Source organism: Cnephaeus nilssonii (assembly GCF_951640355.1).
Source record: "Cnephaeus nilssonii genome assembly, chromosome: 21".
Classification (NCBI taxonomy): Eukaryota; Metazoa; Chordata; class Mammalia; order Chiroptera; family Vespertilionidae; genus Cnephaeus; species Cnephaeus nilssonii.
The window spans coordinates 33,403,174-33,423,191 of NC_137092.1; the positions used below are offsets into that span (position 1 = coordinate 33,403,174).

The window sequence follows — 20,018 nt, forward strand, 5'->3', positions numbered from 1 at the left end:
GAAGTCAGAAATCAAGATAAATTCATCTCTACACTGAAATTACAGGTTACATTTAATTTATATATGTATTTCTCGGAATTAATTTGGACTCGGGTGTATTTTAAATTAAGGAGAATAAATATTAATTCAGTGCTAGTTTTATGATTTTTTATAGGTCTAAAATAACTTCATTTTCATCTTAACCATTTTGATACACATAGATTCAGAGTCAGTGAGTGCAAACTATGTGCCAAGTGTTATATTAGGTGCTTTCAAGTACATAATCTTACTTCATCCCAGCCTTGTGAAACAGTGATGCTACTTCTGTTTTTACAGACATGGAAGCTGAAGTTCCAAGAGGTTAAAGAATTATGATACTGGAGTAATGAGCGATAGAGCTAGGATTCCTCTGCACTCCCAAGTTAGCTAGGATTTGAACCCAGATCTCTGAACTGCAAGTTCGGTATTGTTTCTCTTCTCCTGGTGCCTGATCTGTGGTGTAGCTCTTAATACATGCCATTTAAGGAAACGGCTTCTTCTAGGAAGAAAGAGTAGACTTATTTTTCCCTACTAAGTACAGCTAAAAACCGTGAACATTATGTATAAAACAAATAGAACAGTGAGAGGTAAGAAGAAGAAAGTCTGGCTAGGGACCTCAACATACAATGAATGACACATTAGTGAGTTTCTGGATTTTCTTTTTGCTCCATATAGTCCAGACAGAGTGCTGGAAAAACTGGCCCTCAAAACAATAGGTGCAGACAAAGATATCAGAAAAGCTGTCTTTTTCTTTAGCCAGAGGACTCGGAAAGGGACAGCCTAGCAAGGCAGACTAGTTTTAGACAATAACTGCCTGCCCTAAGCAACACAATGGAAAAAACTATTCCTGCCAGCAAGGGCTCCGTAAAGAAACAGGCTGTAATAAGGAGCTCCAGCTGCACCTCATAGTCCTCCCCAACCCCTGCCAACTTCTCCATCCCGACAAGGAGGTATCAAAGAAGAAGGCTGAGCTGAGAACTAAAACTTTTGTGCCCACAAGGCTGTAAGGGAAGTTCCCAACTCCGTACTGCCAGTGGAAACGACATGGGGAGCCTACACATCTACCCCCAACTGGTAGTAAGAGGTGTCAGAGGAGACATAATGCAGAGTTGGGGCTTTTACCACGACCCAATAGTAAGCTCACGCACCCACAGTGGCTGTGGAGGACTCGTCAGAGCAGTAACGAGGCATCTCTGTTCTTCCTAGCTGTTGTGGTTCAGGCCCAGTGAGGAGCCTGAACTTCCATCCCCGCCTAGCAGTAACAAGGAGCCCACCTTTCTAGGTGCTCCTGAAAGCCAGAGGTAGAAATTGGACTTCCATCCCACCCAGCAGAACAAGGCAGCGTCCCTCTTTTCTAGCTGGAGCAGTGTCACGGGAGGCTTACTAAAACACAAGAGCCAAATGGAAAGTTTGGAAACAACTAAGTTATTCTTCAATAAGCGAATGGATAAACAAACTGTGGTACATCCATACAATGGAACTATAAAAATAAATGAGTTATCAAGCCACAAAAAGATGTAAAGGAACCTTGAAAGCATATTGCTTGGTGAAAAAAAAAGCCAATATGAAAAGGTTACATACCCTGTGATTCCAACTTTCTGACCTAGAAAAGGTCTCTATGTTTTATCTCTTAGGTCTTTGCTGAGATTTTCTGGTTTCTTTTGTGTGTCTGAGGCATGCCCAAAATTACTTGCTGAAGCATTTATAAGATGGCCGAGTTAAAATCCTTGTCAGATAAGTGTAATATCTAAGTCATCTCTGTGTTGGCATATCTTGATTGTATTTTCTCACTGAAATTGAGATCTTCCAGATTCTTGGGATGAGGAATGATTTTATTTAAATTGAAACTGCTACTCTAAGGCTCTGGCTCTTGTCCTAAGGGACCTTGGAGACAGCCTTTTCCAGTGGACACTCCTGTCTGACCTCATGCTGTTCCCAATCTATATGGGTGCTTTTGGAAAGCCCCAGGGCACAGTGACCAGGGTGCATATTGGCCAAGTCATGTCCATCATCACCACGCTGCAGAATAAGAAGCATGTGAATGAGGCCCTACACAGGGCCAAGGTAAAGTCCACATCTCCAAGAAGTGAGGCTTTACTAAATTGAATGTGGATAAATTTGAATACAATTAGATGAGGGACTTAGCAATTTTAGATGCTTCTTAAAGACTGAGATTTTTTTCTTTCATATTTTTACATCTTCCAGAGAGTACTAAAACAGTGCATTGAATATAGCAGGTGCTCAATAAATGTTTGTTAAATACACAATGAGAAGCAAATACTATAGAGAAGGATCTCTGTGCCATTACTTTATCTCATAGATACTTCTTTTATGGCACTTAAAATATTTTATTGGTGTTTTCCCAAGTAAACAATAAATTCTCTGAAGGCAGATACCTAACCTAGCTTTGTATCTTTGGAATTTAGCATAGTTCCTGACGTATAATCATTGTTCAGTGGGTCTCGTACCTATATTTTTCCCTTTAAAGGCATTTGGATGTCTTTGTGATAGGAAGGTCTTTTCTTCATCCCTTGATGGTTTGATAGTGGGCTGGAAAGGAAAGATGTGGTCTTCCGTATTAGTCACAAATATTTGATTTGGTATTTAGCTTACTCAAGTAAGTTATTGATGCATTCAAAAGGACTTTTCTAAACAGCTAACATATTTTGGTAACAAGCAGAAATTTAGTTATAAGGAAGGTCTAATTGATGATACTAATTATTAAAATGAAATCTTAAGACTGTGGTTTCTTTTTTACAGATATAAATATTTGACAATTTTTCTAATAGCTGGTTAAAAATAAAAAGTAATTAAGTTCTTTTTTAATTAAACTCTAAATAGTCTTTAAAGATATAGCTATAAACCTTTAGATTTTATTTTAGTATATTTTTTCAAACAGGGAAAATAGTCACATGGCACAAAATTCATAAAGCAGAAAATGATATATAGTTCAGTCTCTTTGCCAGGGAAGCAAACCTGCCTTTCTGATGCCAGTCACCTGTTTGTTCTCAGAGGGAAGCCAAGGACATATTTTAATATGATTATTTTCTTTCTAATGATAACAGATTGAAGATCTCAACCAGACAAATCATGGCTTGGAAGATACGTTAGGAAACTCTTGGATAGTGAGGAGGTGGTAAGCAGTCAAATAGACAATTTAACGAGCCACAATGAGCAACTTTGTAAAGAATTGATTAAAATTGACCAACTAGCAGAGCAACTAGAAAAAGAGAAAGTTTTGTGGTGGATATCCTCAATAAGGAACTTGAAGAAGCAAAGGTATTAGATTTACCACTGATAGGTTTAAAAAAATTGATGTATAATTGACATATAACATTATATTAGTTTTAGGTATACAACATAATGATTCTCTTCTCTCTCTCTCTCTCTCTCTCTCTCTCTATATATATATATATATATATATGTATGTATATGTATATGTATATGTATATGTATATATGTATATATGTATATATATATTTCATATATATAGTGAAATGACCATAATCATTCTAGTTAATATCTGACTACTGATGAAGATTTTAATTCTACTTTAAACAACATGTAATTATTAAATGCACTGGAAAAAGTGACATTCTCATGCCATTTGAAAGTTTTTTAGATTTGATATTATATTTAAACTAGAGGCCCAGTGCACGAAATTCGTGCACGGAGGGGGGTTGTACTTCAGCCCAGCCTGTACCCTCTCCAATATGGGACCCCTTGAGGGCAGTCGGACATCCCTCTCACAATCCAGGACTGCTGGCTCCCAACTGCTTGCCTGCCTGCCTTCCTGATTGCCCCTAACCGCTTCTGCATGCCAGCCTGATAACCCCCTAACCACTCTGCTGCCAGCCTGTTTGCCCCCAACTTCCCTCCTCTGCCAGCCTGGTCACCCCTAACTGCCCTCTCCTGCAGGGTTGATCACCTCCAACTGCCCTCCCTTGCAGGCTTGGTCCCTCTCAACTGCCCTCCCTTGCAGGCAGGGTGCCTCCCAACTGCCCTCTCCTGCTGGCCATCTTGTGTCCACATGGGGGCAGGATCTTTGACCACATGGGGGCAGCTATATTGTGTATTGGAGTGATGATCAATCTGCATATTACTCTTTTATTAGATAGGATAGAGGCCTGGTACAGGGGTGGGGGCCAGCTGGTTTGCCCTGAAGGGCGTCCCGGATCAGGTGGGGGTTCCCTTGGGGCGTGGGGCGGCCTAAGTGAGGGGCCTGTGGTGGTTTGCAGGCTGGCCACACCCCCTGGCAACCCAAGCGGAGGCCCTGGTATCTGGAATTTATTTTCCTTCTACAATTGAAACTTTGTAGCCTGGGGCGGCAGCCATTTCTGTGGCAGTTAATTCACCTTCTACAATTGAAACTTTGTAGCCTTAAACGGGTGAGCCCGGCCAGGGTGTGCGGAAAGCTTTGCTTCCCCTGTTGCCACCAGCAACCCTGGCCTACTCTCTCAAGCTCCATTCTGCCGCCATTTGTTTGAATTTGTTTACCTTCTATAATTGAAACTTTGTAGCTTGAGTGAAGGCTTAGGCCTGGCAAGGGCAGGCAGAAAGCTTGGCTTCCTCTGTTACCTAGGAAACCTTGCTCTCTGTGGCTGTAGCCATCTTGGTTTGGGTTAATTTGCATACTCGCTCTGATTGGATGGTGGGCGTGGCTTGTGGGTGTGTTGGAGGTATGGTCAATTTGCATATTTGTCTATTATTAGATAGGACTAGAGACCTGGTGCACAAATTCATGCATGTGTGGGGTCCCTCAGCCTGGCCATCGATCGGGGCCGATCAGGGCTGGCCGGTCAGGGGGAGGGACTGTGGGAGGTTTGCCGGCCTCAGGAGGTTGGCTGTGGGAGTGCACTGACCACCAGGGGGCAGCTCCTGCATTGAGCATCTGCCCCCTGGTGGTTAGTGAGTGTCATAGTGACTGGTCGACCATTCGGTCGCTTAGGCTTTTATATATATAGATATCTGTTCTGGGATTAAATTATATTGTGTCTTACATTTTATTTCTTTTTAAAATTTTTGCTAAGATAATTTCCTAAGTAAGATGTAGTAATGATAAAAACTTCAAGCAATAAGAATGTTCTGTATACAGAACATTTCTCTTCCTCCCTAATCCTTCTCTCTGCACAGATGGTTACCAATATGATACATATATTTCTATTCTTTTGTGTGTGTGTGTGTGTTCACACCCAAAATATATTTTATACTTGAGAAAAAGATTTTTAAATCAAAGTTGTATATTTCTAGGTAGTCATAGTTGCCAATCTTTTGATTGTTTTATTCCTTTGAGGTTCTTTCTCTCTTTTTAAAATTTGAATAAACTTTATTTTTTAGAGCAGTTTTAAATTCATAGCAAAACAAAGCAGAAGGTACAGAGATTTCCCATATACTTCCTGCCCCATACATGCATAGCTTCTCCTATCATCAACATCCCCCACCAGAGCAGTACATTTGATACAATTGATGAGCCTCTGTTGACACGTCATTATTACCCAGCATCCACAGTTAACATTAAGGTTCACTCTTGGTGTTGTCCATTCTGTGGTTTTAGACAAGTGTAAAATGACATTTATCCACCATTATACTATCAAACAGAGTAGTTTCACAGCCCTAAAAATCCTCTGTACTTCACCTCATTTTGATTCTTGTTTAGGAAGGCCTTCTTACTTCCAGAAACTATTTTCTAGTTTTCTTTTAATACTTTTTTAAAAATATATTTTTATTGATTTTAGAGAGGAAGGGAGAGGGAGAAAGAGATTGAAACATCAAAGATGAGAGAGAATCATTGATTGGCTGCCTCCTGCATGCCCCCTACTGGGGATCGCGCCCACAACCTGAGCATGTGCCCTTGACTGGAATTGAACCTGGGACCCTTTAGTCCGCAGGCTGACGCTTTATCCACTGAGCCAAACCAGCCAGGGCTCTTTTAATACTTTTTAATAATTTTTTAAAAGTGTTAATCCTCTGGCATTTCTTTTTGTTCTATGAGTTTGGGTTAACTAGTCCTTTCTTTAGTCACTGATTTGAAGTGCCATTTTAGCAGCTACTGAATTCACATATGTGTGTGGATAAAAATTCTGTACTGTTTGGTTTTATTGATTCATGTGCCATTACCACCTTATTTTAATTGCTGTAACTCTGACATTTTGATAACATTTTATTTCTTGATTGAGTTTTAGTACTCTGCCGTGAAATTTAGAAACTGAGGATTTCAACACTATTATAAAATGGAGACAGTTTCATTTCTCATTGCTGATGGTTTATAAGGAAGACACAAGAGTGGATTTTAAAGCTGAAAAGCAACCTATTGAATTTTTAATGTGCTTATTTGACTTGATTTCATTAGGCTCCAAATTAGTAAATGTGTCTGTAATAAGGTAGTTTCCCCCAAAGCTAATTGTCATTACATGTTATTTCTTAAACATCCTTTTAATATACTACTGGTAGCATATGATAAAGCACTTAATTAAATGATTAGGCTGAGAACATGAGTGTTACTGAAGGTATTATTTGTTACAGTAATATAAGAGCCCAGTTAATGAACTTGAGGATGGTGTTTATATGCAATAACCTCATTTATTTAGAAAGGATAAGTAAGTTTATCTTATTTAAAAGTCTGGATAATGGTGTATTTAAATATGTGAAGTTTACTACTTTAATATAAGGACACAGTCTTTTTTAACAATGGTGCCTTGAGGAGGTTCTTAGAACTACTAGAGAGAGTAGTGAATGATATGCTTTTAACTTGTGAATTTTATTTATCTTGTCATGGATGCTACTAAAGTATTTGAAGGACATTGAAAAGCAGCTTGAGGGATACAAGATGGCTGCAGCTTAGCTGGAGACTGCGTGCAACTGCTCCCAGCACAGTACAGAGCAATCAACTTGAAAAACTTGAAGTGTAGCTGATCTGAAATATTATATCTCAGGAGCACTGAAGAAGCCGAAGAGAGAATGGTAAGAGGAGCAGAGACATGGAAAGGGAAAGCCCCTCTCGAGCAGGGGTGGCGACTGAGAGGCCAGAGGGATATTGCAGCTGGAAAGCTTCCTCTGCCTGGGAGTGTGGGGTCTCAACCCCACACAGGGCTCCCCAACTCAGAATGAGAGACAGGAAGAAGAGCCCGTGAAGCGTTGGGCAAAGGGAGTCGGGGAGATTCTGTCTGCCTGGGAGACTTGGACCTCGCCTTCTAAGTGAAGAAGTGCTCCTGTTGTTAGCAGCCCCAACCAGAGGAGTTTGCTCTAGACTCCAACTGCTGCACCGTGAAGAAGTCTGTGGGCTGCACCCAGCAGTAACTTGGAGACCCTCTATTTTCTGGGAAGGCATTGGGCAGAGCCCTAGTCAGTGACTAAACTGTATGGATTGGGGGAGAAATGGAACAGTCTCTCCCACCTTGAGTACAAGGTCAGAGTAGGTTCCCCCACCTGCGGAACCACCATTCTTGCCCCGTCCTGTAGGGGACAGGGGAGCAGTGCAGGTCTGGGATTTTTGGCCTGCACTGAAGGGTTCAGAGCCCAAGCAGAAGTGGGAATTTGGGCCCTGCTTCACTGAGAACAGCCACATGGAGAGATCAGAGTTGCATGCAGAGCTGATTTTCTGCTTGGTTTAGTGGCGCAGGGTCATTGTTGCCGTGCAGAGCTGGGATTTTTGGACTGTCTACTGGGGAGGCTTCTGTCAGGGAGACAGATGGAACTAGAGTTGGAGACTGTGGCTGAGACAGGAGTTTGGCTTTGAAGCAGGGACTAATTTCCCCTCACTGAGTGCCTGGCTGTGTAATCCCCAAGCAGGTGACGTACTAGCCCGAGCGAGGCTCGCCTAGGTTAATCCTACAGACCTTTTTCAGAAGGCTCTGTAGGAAGACCAGGTAACCTTCCCCAGGGAAGAGGCAGAATAGGTGACAGGTGGATGGGATCTCAGGGAACCTCTGTCTGACCACAGATATGCCCTGACCTCTAAGCTTAAAGAAGCCAACCCATTACACAAATTGAACCCCCCAACCCTACTACCACCCCCACCTCCGCTTCCACCCCCGGTCTAGTAGACACAGACACAAACAGAAAACAGAGTGATAGCTATAGACAGGTAGCCCAAGGCCAGTTACACACAATGTCCAGCAGTGACCTTTATCTGAAACCCACCCAAGAGGACCCAGAATCAACACAACTAGTGTTGGGCTTCAGACCACACCAGAGCTGACCCAACTAGACACACAAATGGCACACACAAAGAGGGATCTCAGGCTCCAGACCCTCGGGGAACAACCTCACCTGAGGGGGAAGGGGGCAGTGCCTGCACAGCGTCTCATACCTGGTGATCAGGTTTACCTCTGTAGACAACCAGATTGAAGAGTTAATGATTGTGCTGCTGAGCCCAACAAGACATGTCAAGACTGCACCTGCACAGCAGTTTACATGCCATAGTTGGGTTGAGACTCAGCCAGCCTGACAGTTGATCCCACCCATGAATGGGCCAAGAGCAATCAAGACCCAATTACAACAAGAGGGCCCGAATAACCCACACAGAAGACATTCCATAGAGCAGCCAAGTTAGGAGTGCAAGGAGACTGCACCACTGAGCCCTGGCCGATATGGTTCAGTTGATTAGGTGTCATCCTGTGCACTGAAAGGTTGCTGATTCAATTCCCCATCAGGGCACAGTCCTGGGTTGTGGGCTTGATCCCTGCCAGGTGGATCAAAACATCTCATGTCGATGTTTCTCCCTCTCCCTTTATCTCTCTCTAAAAGTTAATTAGCTTATTAAAAAAAAAAAAGCAGGAGGATAGTTGAAGGGAACTTTGGGACAGTATGAAACAACATCTGCATCATAGGGGTGCCAAAAGGAGAAAAAAGTAAGCAAGTGAAAGAACGCGTTTGAAGAAATAATGACAGAAAACTTCCCTAGCCTGATTCAGGAAAATATCACACAAGTTCAGGAAGCACAGAGAGTCCCAATCAAGATGAACCCAAACAGACCCACACCAAAACCATCACAATTAAAATGGCCAAGGTTAAAGACAAAGAAAATCCTAAAGGCAGCAAGAGAGAAATAGCCATTCACCTATAAAGGAGTTTCCATAAAGCTCTTAGCTGATTTCTCAACAGAAACACTTCAGGCCAGAGACATTGGCATGAAGTATTCAAAGTAATGAAAAGCAAGAACCTGCAATCAAGACTGCTCTATCCAGCAAGACTGTAATTTGAAATCAAAGGCGAAATAAAGAGCTTCCCCCTTCAAAGTGCACGCACACACACAACTACTACTACTATCATCACCTCTCTCCCCTTCTTTTGTAAAATATTCACTGTCTGCATGTTTTTATTTTTAAGTGGCTTACTATTTTGATGCTCTCTTTCCAGTTAAGCCAGCTCAACTATTTAAAATCCAAGTATTTTCTTTTTGGCTCAATTTTCAGATTGAATTCACTTGCCAACAAAATAATATGATAGTATTGGAAGATACAATAAGAAGACTTAGATCTGTAAGTACATTTTTCTTAAATAGATGTAAAGGAATAATTTTTATTTTGTTAGTATAGTAAAACTACAAAAAAATTGTACATATGTTTTGACTTTCATGAATTTTGTGAGCAATAAAAAGTGTTTGTGTTCTACAATCAGCCCTCTCTGCCTGGTGCACAAGGGTACTCCCATCTGTAAGAGCAATGCTGTTCTTGCTTCGTTTCATCATTACTCCTAGAGGTGGAAAGAGCTTTTGGTTGTTGTTGTTTTTTAATGCCCTTAGCTGTTAATTGATTTAAAATGATAACTGTAATTTAATTCTCAAAATATAACATGAGTTTGTCTACACATTAACTTTTATTCTTAGTAATAAATTTCTGTAAGTCAAATTTTTAGTTTAATTCTAAGTAATATGTTTTCTTTAACAATGTGAAATGAAAACTCTGTTTAGACATTTTAATGTTATTATTTAAAATATTTAAATCAACTCTGTAAATATATTTGTCATTTCCTCCCAATATAGCTTTGGTAAAATAAATGTTGTGAAAGAAATGTTTCCAGCATTCATTTAATTTATTCATCCCTTGAATACTTAGTGAACAAAACTTAATTGCTATACAAGTTATTATAAGTAAATTAATTTTGCTTTTAGGATTTGTAACCATATCTGTGGGCATTTCTGGCCTCTCTGAAATTTCTTTACCATTTTTTCTTTAAAATTATTGAGTAAATTTAGAGGTACGTTTAGTTTAATAAAAATATAGAACATTCGGGGAGGGGAGGTAAGAGATCAACCAAAGGACTTGTACGCATGAATATGAGCATAACCAATGGACACAGACATAGGGGGGTGAGGACATGTGCTGGGAGGGTGGGAGCGGCTGGGGAGAGGTCAATGGGGGGAAAAAGGAGACTTATGTAATACTATAAACAATAAAGAATTTAAATTAAAAAATAATGTCAAATGTTATGTCACAATAAAAAAATATAAAGAACATTCAGAAATGCTGGAAAAGAAAGATATCTAACTGCTTTTTTAAATTACAATTTTTAAAAATTATTTTCAAAACTCACCACAGTTATTGTTTTTAAGGATTCTTTTTGTGTTCGACTTCATCTAATAAATGATGCTGAAGTTTAGCTTGAAATAATGGCCTAATTTTTTCCTTCCTGGCAAGATAATCTTAGAGACTGAAAAAGCACAAAATAAATCTCCTTCCAGACTTGATTCCTTTGTCAAGACATTAGAAGCAGACAGAAATTACTACAGGAGTGAAGCTCAAAATTTGAGAAAGATGATCAAAAGCACATCCGAAGGTCCAAGACGCCCGTCTCCATCTTCTCGGGTAGGTTTTGGAAAGTTATAAATATTTTGGAGTTTGTTGCTCAAACTGACTTCTATTCTTTGATTTACCTGGAAGTAATTCAGGTTGATTAGCATGAATTTGTATATCAAAGAGAGGTCTCTGATGGACAGTGGATCATTGAAATTGGTTCTCTATCCCTAGCATTTGTCTTGGTTGGGAGGTAATCAGACAAATGTGGAGCAACTTGGGGGAAGTTGTTTAAAAGAGAGGTGATTTGGCCTGGGCTGGCTAGCTCAGTTGGTTTGAGCATCATCCCTATACATTAGGGTTGTGGGTTAGATCTGTCAGGACACATACAAGAAGCAACCAATGAATTCATTAAATGGAACAACAGATTGATCTCTGCCTCCCCACTCCCCCCCCCCTCTCTCTGACCTCTCTCTCTCCTTCCATCCCTCCATCACTCCCTTCTTTTTCTCTAGTACCAATCAATCAATACAAATTTAAAAGAGATGAATTTTAAACTCTCTTTTATCATTTCCTTTCCTTATAGAGTCACTAGAGGCCCGGTGCATGACATTCATGAATGGGGGTAGGGGGTAGGGAGGGGGTCCCTCAGCCCAACCTGTGCCCTCTCGCAGTCCAGGACCCCTTGGGGGGATGTCCACCAAGGGGTTCTTAGTGTTGCATGGAGGCAGGAGAGGCTCCCGTCACTGCTGCTGTGCTTGCCAGCTGTCAGCCCAGCTTCTGGTTGAGTGACGCTCCCCCTGTGGGAGCGCACTGACCACCAGGGGGCAGCTCCTGCATTGAGCATCTGGTCAGTGCACTTCATAGCAACTGGTTGTTCCGCCATTTGGTAGATTTGCATATTAGGGTTTTATTAAATAGGATGTTTGCTTAAGTGGAGACTGTGTACTGCCATCAGTAGTACTTTTCTATTCATACTATAGGTCAAAGAAGAATTTCAAATTTCTTATATAATAATTGTAGGGTACAAACTGTGATGTAGAGCTTTTGAAGACAAGAGACCGTGAAGAACTTAAATGCATGCTGGAAAAATATGAGCATCATTTGGCAGAAATTCAGGGTAATATCAAGACTCTTACATCTGAGAGAGACAAGACCTTTCTTCTTTATGAACAGGTAAAGTTGTTTATAAGGAAACAATATATGTAAGTAATAACAGTTAATTGTAGAGATATATAATTCTTTAGGTATGCTTAAGTCTGCCAATCAAATTAATTTACCATTTGGAAATTACCTTTGTTTTTAAGATATTTTTAATGAAATGTAGTGTATTTCCAATAGTGTATATGGAAATATACACACACATATATATGATATCCCCATGCCCATAAGAGATTGGGGATTAAAAAATGCTAACATATCATTTTGATATACTATCAGTCACTTTAGAAAATGCCATATAATTTGTTTAATTCCAGAGAGTAAAATCAGTTTGTAGTTTATCTCTATTTTTAGCTTAAAATTAATTTCTTCACTCAGCAGATATTAAATTCCATATATTACCAACATAATTTCAATTAAAATATCAAATTTTATTAAGAATTACATAAAGTTTGTGCAGGTTATGAACTTCCTACTATAAGGGAATAAAGTGATAAGATGCAGATACTGTGGTGTTTTTTTTTTTTTTTTAAGTTTTAAAGTTTGCCTCAGTGGATTTTACTTTAGTTGGAAGGCAAGGTTAATAATCTATTTTTAAATAACCAAAGTGACTTTGGATACCATGATTGTATGGCCTATTTGCTTCATATTATATATGAGGAGGTAGGGCTAATTATCCAAATGAGGTTAACTGATTTGCCCAAGAACAGCAGGATTCAGAGTCCAAATTTTCTGACTCCTATTTGGGTCTGCTCTTTGCCATTTAGTTAAGCTTGTTGAAGATGAATTGGCCCATGTAGAACTGGATCAGTCTGAGCATATCCTATATAATAAAACCCTAATATGCAAATCAACCTAACGGCGGAATGACCGGTCACTATGACACACACTGACCATCAAGGGGCAGATGCTCAACGCAGGAGTTGCTCCCTGGTGGTCAATGTGCTCCCACAGGGGGAGCGTCGCTCAGCCAGAAGCTGGGCGGTGACGGGAGCCCTAAGGACCTCTCGGGGGATGTTTGCCTGCTGGCTTAGGGTGCAGGCCGGGCTGAGGGAGCCCCCTCCAGTGCACAAATGTCATGCCTCTAGTATCTTAATATATAAAATAAATGCCCAGTGTATACTATGTCATAGCATGGAATCCTTTTGGTTAAATCACAGTACTGTTTTCTTTCTAATCTCAGTCTTGCTCATTTCTTTTTCTTCTCAGCAGCATTTTAATAAGATTTTATTATATTTAAAATGTTAAACATTATATTAGCTATTTAATGGATATTCTCTTCTATAATTAGCTTTCTTATTTGTAGTTTGAACAGTTTAAAAAGCAACTACCACTTCTAAGTGTGTAGGTGATTACTTTGCTTTGATTAAAATTTCCTCGTGTCTTTCTGTGCCATGAAACCTGAGCCAATGTTTATATACAGGATTATAAGACCACTGCTAGGGGACAGAAAAATCCCTTAATGAGAAGCCTGTGTGCATAAGTATAAGGTATGAGATTATTTTACTGAAACCTCTGCCTTGTAAATCCTATGCTTGCATATAGTATTAGTGATTTTCAAATCTTTGCCATATTCCTTTTCTTCAGACAATTTTATATTGAGATTTGAAGTGTAGAATAGTTAATGAAAAGCTGTTGTGATCCATCCCACTGTTTCATTAAGTCATGGAGCACAGTTTAAAACATTCACAGACATTGTTTTTTATGTTTGCAATGTAGTTAGGGAGATAAAGTATATTGCCTTGTATTTATTTTTTGTTATTTTAGTGTAAATAGTCTAGAAGATATTGTAAAAAGAAAATAAGTAGATATTTTTATTTATGGTGATTAAGGAAATCTTTCCTGGACTCAGTAGAGTTTGAGTACTGAGGGATGGATGAATGCGGTTGGATTTGGTCTATGTGCTAGTGTAGTTGACCAGCTTCTGGACTATATAGAGAAGGCTGTTCATTGGGCTTTACAAAGGGTTTATACTTTATAAGCAATAGGCAGTTTATATTTTTAAAGCAGAAGAAATATGACCAAAGCCATATTTTTACAATTTCAACAATTTTGTATTATCTCATACATTTTATATGTTATCTTCTTATATAACAGTCTCTCCTTCAAAAGAGCTAGATGAGGGAGAAAACATTGACTTTTTATTTTTTTTAAATATATTTTATTGATTTTTTTACAGAGAGGAAGGGAGAGGGATAGAGAGTTGGAAACATCTATCAGCTGCCTCCTGCACACTCCCTACTGGGTATGTGCCCACAATCAAGGTACATGCCCTTGACCAGAATCGAACCTGGGACCCTTGAGTCTGCAGGCCGACGCTCTATCCACTGAGCCAAACTGGTTAGGGTAAAACATGTAATTTTTAGAAGGCTGTTACAGTTGTCCATGGGAGGCATCAGGAACTAAACTAGAATGCTATCAAGGAAGACTTGACAAGATTTGATTTAAGCAAAAGGGGGAATGAGTAGAAATGTTTGAAGTTCTGTTTTTGAATGGCTGAAGAATTATGATAGTAGAAAAAGAATGAGGAAAGTCATTGATGTAAAAGATGTGTTTGGTTTCAGAAAGATGGAGGACATTCAGGTAGTAATGGCCATCAGGTAGTAAGAAATGTGGGACTGGAGTGGGGAGAAAAGCAAGAGCTGAATAGGTAAATTTATAAGTCATCTGCTTAGAGGTAAGTTTTGAGCCTTCAGAGTGGGTGAAGTCTCTGAATGAGAGCTAGGGAAGTTTTATTCAATGGATAGAGGGAACTGAAAGAAGACAGGAAACTAAGGCAGAACTATGGTATACGACCAAGGGAGGAAGAAATTTCAAGGATTGTGTTGAAGAAAATGTCAAATGTTGCCAAAATATCAAGAACAGGAACTGAGAGCCATTAAATTAGATGAGATCCTTAGTTGTAATTCTGCAAAGTGATGGGTGTGGGAGCCAAGTTAGAGTGGGATGAGAAAGTGTGTAGTAAGGAACAAGCCATGGTAGGTAGAGACACTTAAAAGAGAGAAAAAGATAGTCGTAGGATGGTAAGTGGACACAAGAGGATTAAGTGATAGTTTTCCAAGATATGAGAGCCTGTTGCATGGTTGAAGGCAGGGGAGAAAGAGCCAGGGGAGAGCGTGATATTTGAAGGGAGAGGAAATAATCATAACTGAGTCAGGGATATCTTAGAAGACACTTCAGGAGATGAAGTCCAGAAATCTGGTGAAGGCTTATGGAAATTGGGAAGTAATTTATCTTCCTCCGAGACTTGGAGACCAGCTGAATAGATAGTGATTACAACTGGGAGGAAGGAAGATAAGGTAGTCTACCTGAATTGTACTGAATTTATGTTTATATCACAAAGTGAATAGAGTATACCATATATACTTCTTAGTAAATAATTTTCTCTTGCATTGACTGCCTCCAAATGAATTAAACCATTTTTTTTGTGTGTGTGTGAAGCAAACTTCTATTTGCATACATCCATTTGCATTTGGGGGCATTGCTGGCATTTATTTGTATAAGTCAAAATTATGCCATTATCCTATTCCATGCATATTGATCATAGGTTTGGATTTTAACTGGCTGGATATAAGATAGCTATATTTATGTTTGTTCTAAAGCTTGTTAAATAGGAGTCCACGTATTTAAATAATAGGCACAGGAAGAAATTGCTCGGCTTCGAAGAGAAATGATGAAAAGCTGTAAATCTCCTAAATCAACAACAGCACATGCCATCCTCCGGCGAGTGGAGACTGAAAGAGATACAGCTTTCACTGATTTACGAAGAATGACCACAGAACGAGATAGTCTGAGGGAAAGGCTAAAGGTTTGAAAGAGTTTTATCTATATGAACATTTGTGAAATTCAGTGCAGTGACATTGAAAGCACTGTGTTTTGTTTATGTTTTTTAACCAGATTGCCCAAGAGACAGCATTTCATGAGAAAGCTCACTTGGAACAAAGGATAGAGGATCTGGAGTGTACAGTTCCTAATGTAAAGAAAAATCACTTTTGCACTTTTGGCTATAAACTGTCAATGGCTTTCCCCTTTTCCTTTTTTTTCTATGTTCAGAGAAGTTACTTTATTTTTCTAAATAAGGTTTGTAGTCCTAAAATATTAAAGGTGGTATATCTGGTGTAGATTGTCAATTCTTTGTTGTTTATTTTCTTTTAAAAATGTGAGTAAAATCCTTTTTATGTTAGATTGCCGAGTGCTTTTTAAAAAAATCATTAGGGCTGCATTCTCAGAGATTCTAACAATTTTTTTTCATCTCCCTATTTCATTCAAGATAACAATGCCAGATGCAGGGAATCTGGATTATTCTACCTAAAGAGTAGATAGGGTAGAAAAAGTCCTATCTAATAAAAGAGTAATATGCAAATTAACCACCACTCCAACACACAAGATGGCTGCCCCCATGTGGACACAAGATGGCTGCCACAAGATGGCCAGCAGGGGAGGGCAGTTGGGAAGGACCAGGCCTGCAAGGGAGGGCAGTTGTGGGCGATCAGGCAAAAAGGGGAGGGCAGTTGGGAGGGACCAGGCCTGCAAGGGAGGGCAGTTAGGGGTGACCAGGCCGGCAGAAGAGGGAAGTTGGGGGTGACCGGGCCTTCAGGGAAGGGCAGTTGCGGGGGACCCAGGCCTGCAGGGGAGAGCAGTTGGAGGGGACCAGGCCTGCAGAGGAGGGCAGTTGGAGGGGACCAGGCCTGCAGGGGAGGGCAGTTAGGGATGACCAGGCCTGCAGGGGAGGGCAGTTAGGGGAAAACAGGCTGGCAGGGGAGCAGTTAGGCATCAATAAGGCTGGCAGGGGAGTGGTTAGGGGTGATCAGGCTGGCAGGCAGAAGCGGTTAGGGGCAATCAGGAAGGCAGGCAGGTGAGCAGTTGGAAGCCAACAGTCGTGAATTGTGAGAGGGATGTCTGACTGCCCGTTTAGGCCTGATCCTAAACGGCAATTGGACATCCCTCGAGGGGTCCCAGATTGGAGACGGTGCAGGCTGGACTGAGGGACACACAACCCACATGCACGAATTTTGTGCACCGGGCCTCTAGTTATGAAATAAAAATTAAAGAGAAAAATATATGTAATGAATTTAAATGTGAAGCATCACCTTTTTTTAGTAATCAAAGATGTAAGATACTATGAATATATATTTGAGATATTATGACTATATACTAGAGGCCTGGTGCACGAAATTAGTGCACAGGGGTGTGTGTGTGTCCCTCAGCCCAGCCTGCACCCTCTCCAATCTGGGACCCCTACCGGGATCAGTCCTAAATGGGCAGTCGGACATCCCTCTCATAATCCAGGACTGCTGGCTCCCAACTGCTCACCTGCCTGCCTTCCTGATTGCCCCTAACCGCTTCTGCCTGCCAGCCTGATCACCCCTAACCACTCCCCTGCCAGCCTGATTGATGCCTAACTGCTCCCTTGCCAGCCTGTTTTCCCCTAACTGCCCTCCCCTGCAGGCCTGGTCACCCCTAACTGCCCTCCCCTGAAGGCCTGGTCACCCCTAACTGCCCTCACCTGCAGGCCTGGTCACCCCTAACTGCCCTCCCCTGAAGGCCTGGTCACCCCTAACTGCTCTCCCCTGCAGGCCTGGTCCCTCCCAACTGCCCTCCCCTGCTGTCCTGATCGCCCACAACTGCCCTCCTTTGCAGGCCTGGTCCCTCCCAACTGCCCTCCCCTGCTGTCCTGATCACCCACAACTGCCCTCCCTTGCAGGCCTGGTCCCTCCCAACTGCCCTCCCCTGCTGGCCATCTTGTGGCAGCCATCTTGTGTCCACATGGTGGCAGCCATCTTTGACCACATGGGGGCAGCCATCTTGTGTGTTGGAGTGATGGTCAATTTGCATATTACTCTTTTATTAGGATAGAGGCCTGGTGCATGGGGGGAGGAGGGGCGGCTGGTTTGCCCTGAAGGGTGTCCCAGATCAGGGTGGCGGTTCCCTTGGGGTATGGCGCAGCCTGGGTGAGGGGCCTGTGGTGGTTTGCAGGCTGGCCACGCCCCCCAGTGACCCAAGCGGAGGCCCTGATATCTGGGATTTATTTATCTTCTTTAATTAAAACTTTGTAGCCTTGAGCGGAGGCCAGGGTGGGCAGGAAGCTTGGCTTTCTCCATCGCTGGGGGCAACCCAAGCCTCCTGCTCTCTCCAGCTCTGTGGCTGCCACCATATTTGTTGGGTTAATTTGCATACTCGCTCCTGATTGGCTGGTGGGCATGGCTTGTGGGCATATCGGAGGTACAGTCAATTTGCATGTTTCTCTTTTATTAGATAGGATAAACAAGGGAATTTGATTTTCTGTTACCAAATTTAATTGAATATGTTTATAAATGTATCTGTATTATAATTGTAACTGAACAAAAAAATGGAGGTTTGGCTTCCTAGCTCAATAAAAGTCAAATTCGTGAGACAGGTGCTGATACAAAGGAAAGGGCTTTTATTCAGGAGCCACATGACCTAGGAGAATGGCAGCCTCCCATCTGAAAGACCAATCTCTCTTCCTGCTCAAGCCCATGGTAATGGTAGGGATAGGAAGGGGATGGCTTTTTTAATTTTTTTTTTTTCTGTCTAATTATCTTGGTAACTTTTGGTGCATTTGGGGCCCATCCATTCATCTTTCTAGCTTGTGGTTCTATCCATTCATATTTCTAGCTTTTGGTGGCTGAGATCCTATCCATTCTTATTTCTAGCTTTTGGTGGTTCAGTGTAAGAACCTCTCCCTGCTGCCATCTTGGCCAATGGGGGAGAATCTAAGTAACATAATGACTAAAACAAAACAACAAGGAATAGATAGGGGAAAAACAATTTTTTAAAAAAATTCCACTCTATATCTATAATTAGTTAATGTTGAGCAACAAATAAATTATTTTTACAAATAGGATATGTATGCTAAAGTAAAATTGAACCAGATTGAAAATGTAGATAGATATGCTATTCTTGGTCCTACTCCACAATACTTTGTCCATACAGCCTCCACAGTATTCAAGTCTAATCTGATTATCTCATTGTATAAATCTTGTCATATACCAGTTTTTACAAAGAGGGGTTGTCTCTTTAGGAAGATTATTAAGACACTTTTAGTGATGGCTTAACTTTGTCATTCTCCTTGTATAGCTTGATGATGAACTTATGGAACAAATGTCAAATATGACTTTGATGAAGAAAACAATAACCACTGTGGGAAAAGAAATGAAATCACTAGCAAGAAAGGCAATAGATACAAAAAGTGAACTTGGCAGACAAAAAGCAGAGAATAATTCTTTGAGGTAAACTAAATTGCCTTTGAACAACTAATAGTTTATTATAAATAACTCGGCTTTTTGTAGTATATTTTATAATGGTAATTAAGTTATTTGTTGACTTGAATTTTGGGGAGGATTATTAAGAACCAGTTGTAGAAAACTCAGCATACATTAAATGATTTCCCCAAGATCAATCACAGATTGATAATGCCACACTTAACCAGGACTCAAACTTTTAGTAATCTCAATCTTACATTTGGAGAAAGCCTCAATGTTTAGCAAAAATAGCTTCTACAAAGCCATTTTGGGTACAGAGCACGTTTGATTTTGGTATTTGATTGTTAATTTACCTTTATAACTTAAACTATGCTCTGTGGTCTGAACAGTGTAAGAAGACAAAGCATAGGTTTTACAGTAGTTTAGTAAAGGTGTGGTTTAGAATATAATAAAAAGTCATAGAGAAATAGAAACATGTAATGGAATTTATTAACTGAATGTCAAGTACTGTGCTTAGTTAGCACTTCCTACATACTGATATGGTAGCAGAAGAATTTCCAGGCAATAAGTGTAAGTGAATAAGTTTTTGAAGACCTCCATGCTAGTGGTTTTGTTTTACTTTTAGTATCTGTTGATGTGAAAAATAGAATTTCTATAGATTCAGTAAGGTTGAATTTCAGTGCATCTATGAACATTTGAAAAATAGTAATTCATGTGAATGTGAAACAAGTTACAGAGAATACTTGGTTTACATGAGTTCCTGGAGTCTTCTCTTTGATCTTTCAAGGATCTGTGATGCATACATTGGAATCACTATCAGGATAGAAATTTACTCAACTTCTTCCCTTCATTTATTTTTAATTGCTGCTTAAAAGGATATTGC

General features: G+C 40.5%; 2 protein-coding genes across 2 annotated transcripts in view; both read left to right on the forward strand.

Moving 5' to 3' along the window:
• The first annotated feature begins 10,749 nt into the window (after nucleotides 1-10,749).
• Nucleotides 10,750-15,934, forward strand: LOC307093238 (testis-specific gene 10 protein-like). The gene is made up of 3 exons (XM_079761166.1): nucleotides 10,750-10,823; nucleotides 11,775-11,927; nucleotides 15,550-15,934. The coding sequence occupies exons 1-3, from the start codon at nucleotides 10,773-10,775 to the stop codon at nucleotides 15,724-15,726; spliced, it is 381 nt and encodes a 126-aa protein (XP_079617292.1). The 5' UTR covers nucleotides 10,750-10,772; the 3' UTR covers nucleotides 15,727-15,934.
• A 3,740-nt stretch (nucleotides 15,935-19,674) lies between these two features.
• Nucleotides 19,675-20,018, forward strand: part of LOC307093784 (testis-specific gene 10 protein-like) — a gene marked incomplete at both ends in the record, with an annotated part of 28,821 nt that continues 28,477 nt past the window's right edge. Inside the window, one exon of the mRNA XM_079762067.1 lies at nucleotides 19,675-19,705. Coding sequence (XP_079618193.1) covers nucleotides 19,675-19,705 — 31 coding nt within the window. The remainder of the gene's footprint in view (nucleotides 19,706-20,018) is intronic.

Excerpts from the sequence above, each read along its gene's own strand:
- LOC307093238 (XM_079761166.1), top strand. The coding sequence starts at position 10,773 with ATGATCAAAAGCACATCCGAAGGTCCAAGACGCCCGTCTCCATCTTCT. Across the intron at positions 10,824-11,774 it reads GCCCGTCTCCATCTTCTCGG|GGTACAAACTGTGATGTAGA; the intron begins GTAGGTTTTGGA and ends TAATAATTGTAG. Across the intron at positions 11,928-15,549 it reads CCTTTCTTCTTTATGAACAG|GCACAGGAAGAAATTGCTCG; the intron begins GTAAAGTTGTTT and ends TTTAAATAATAG.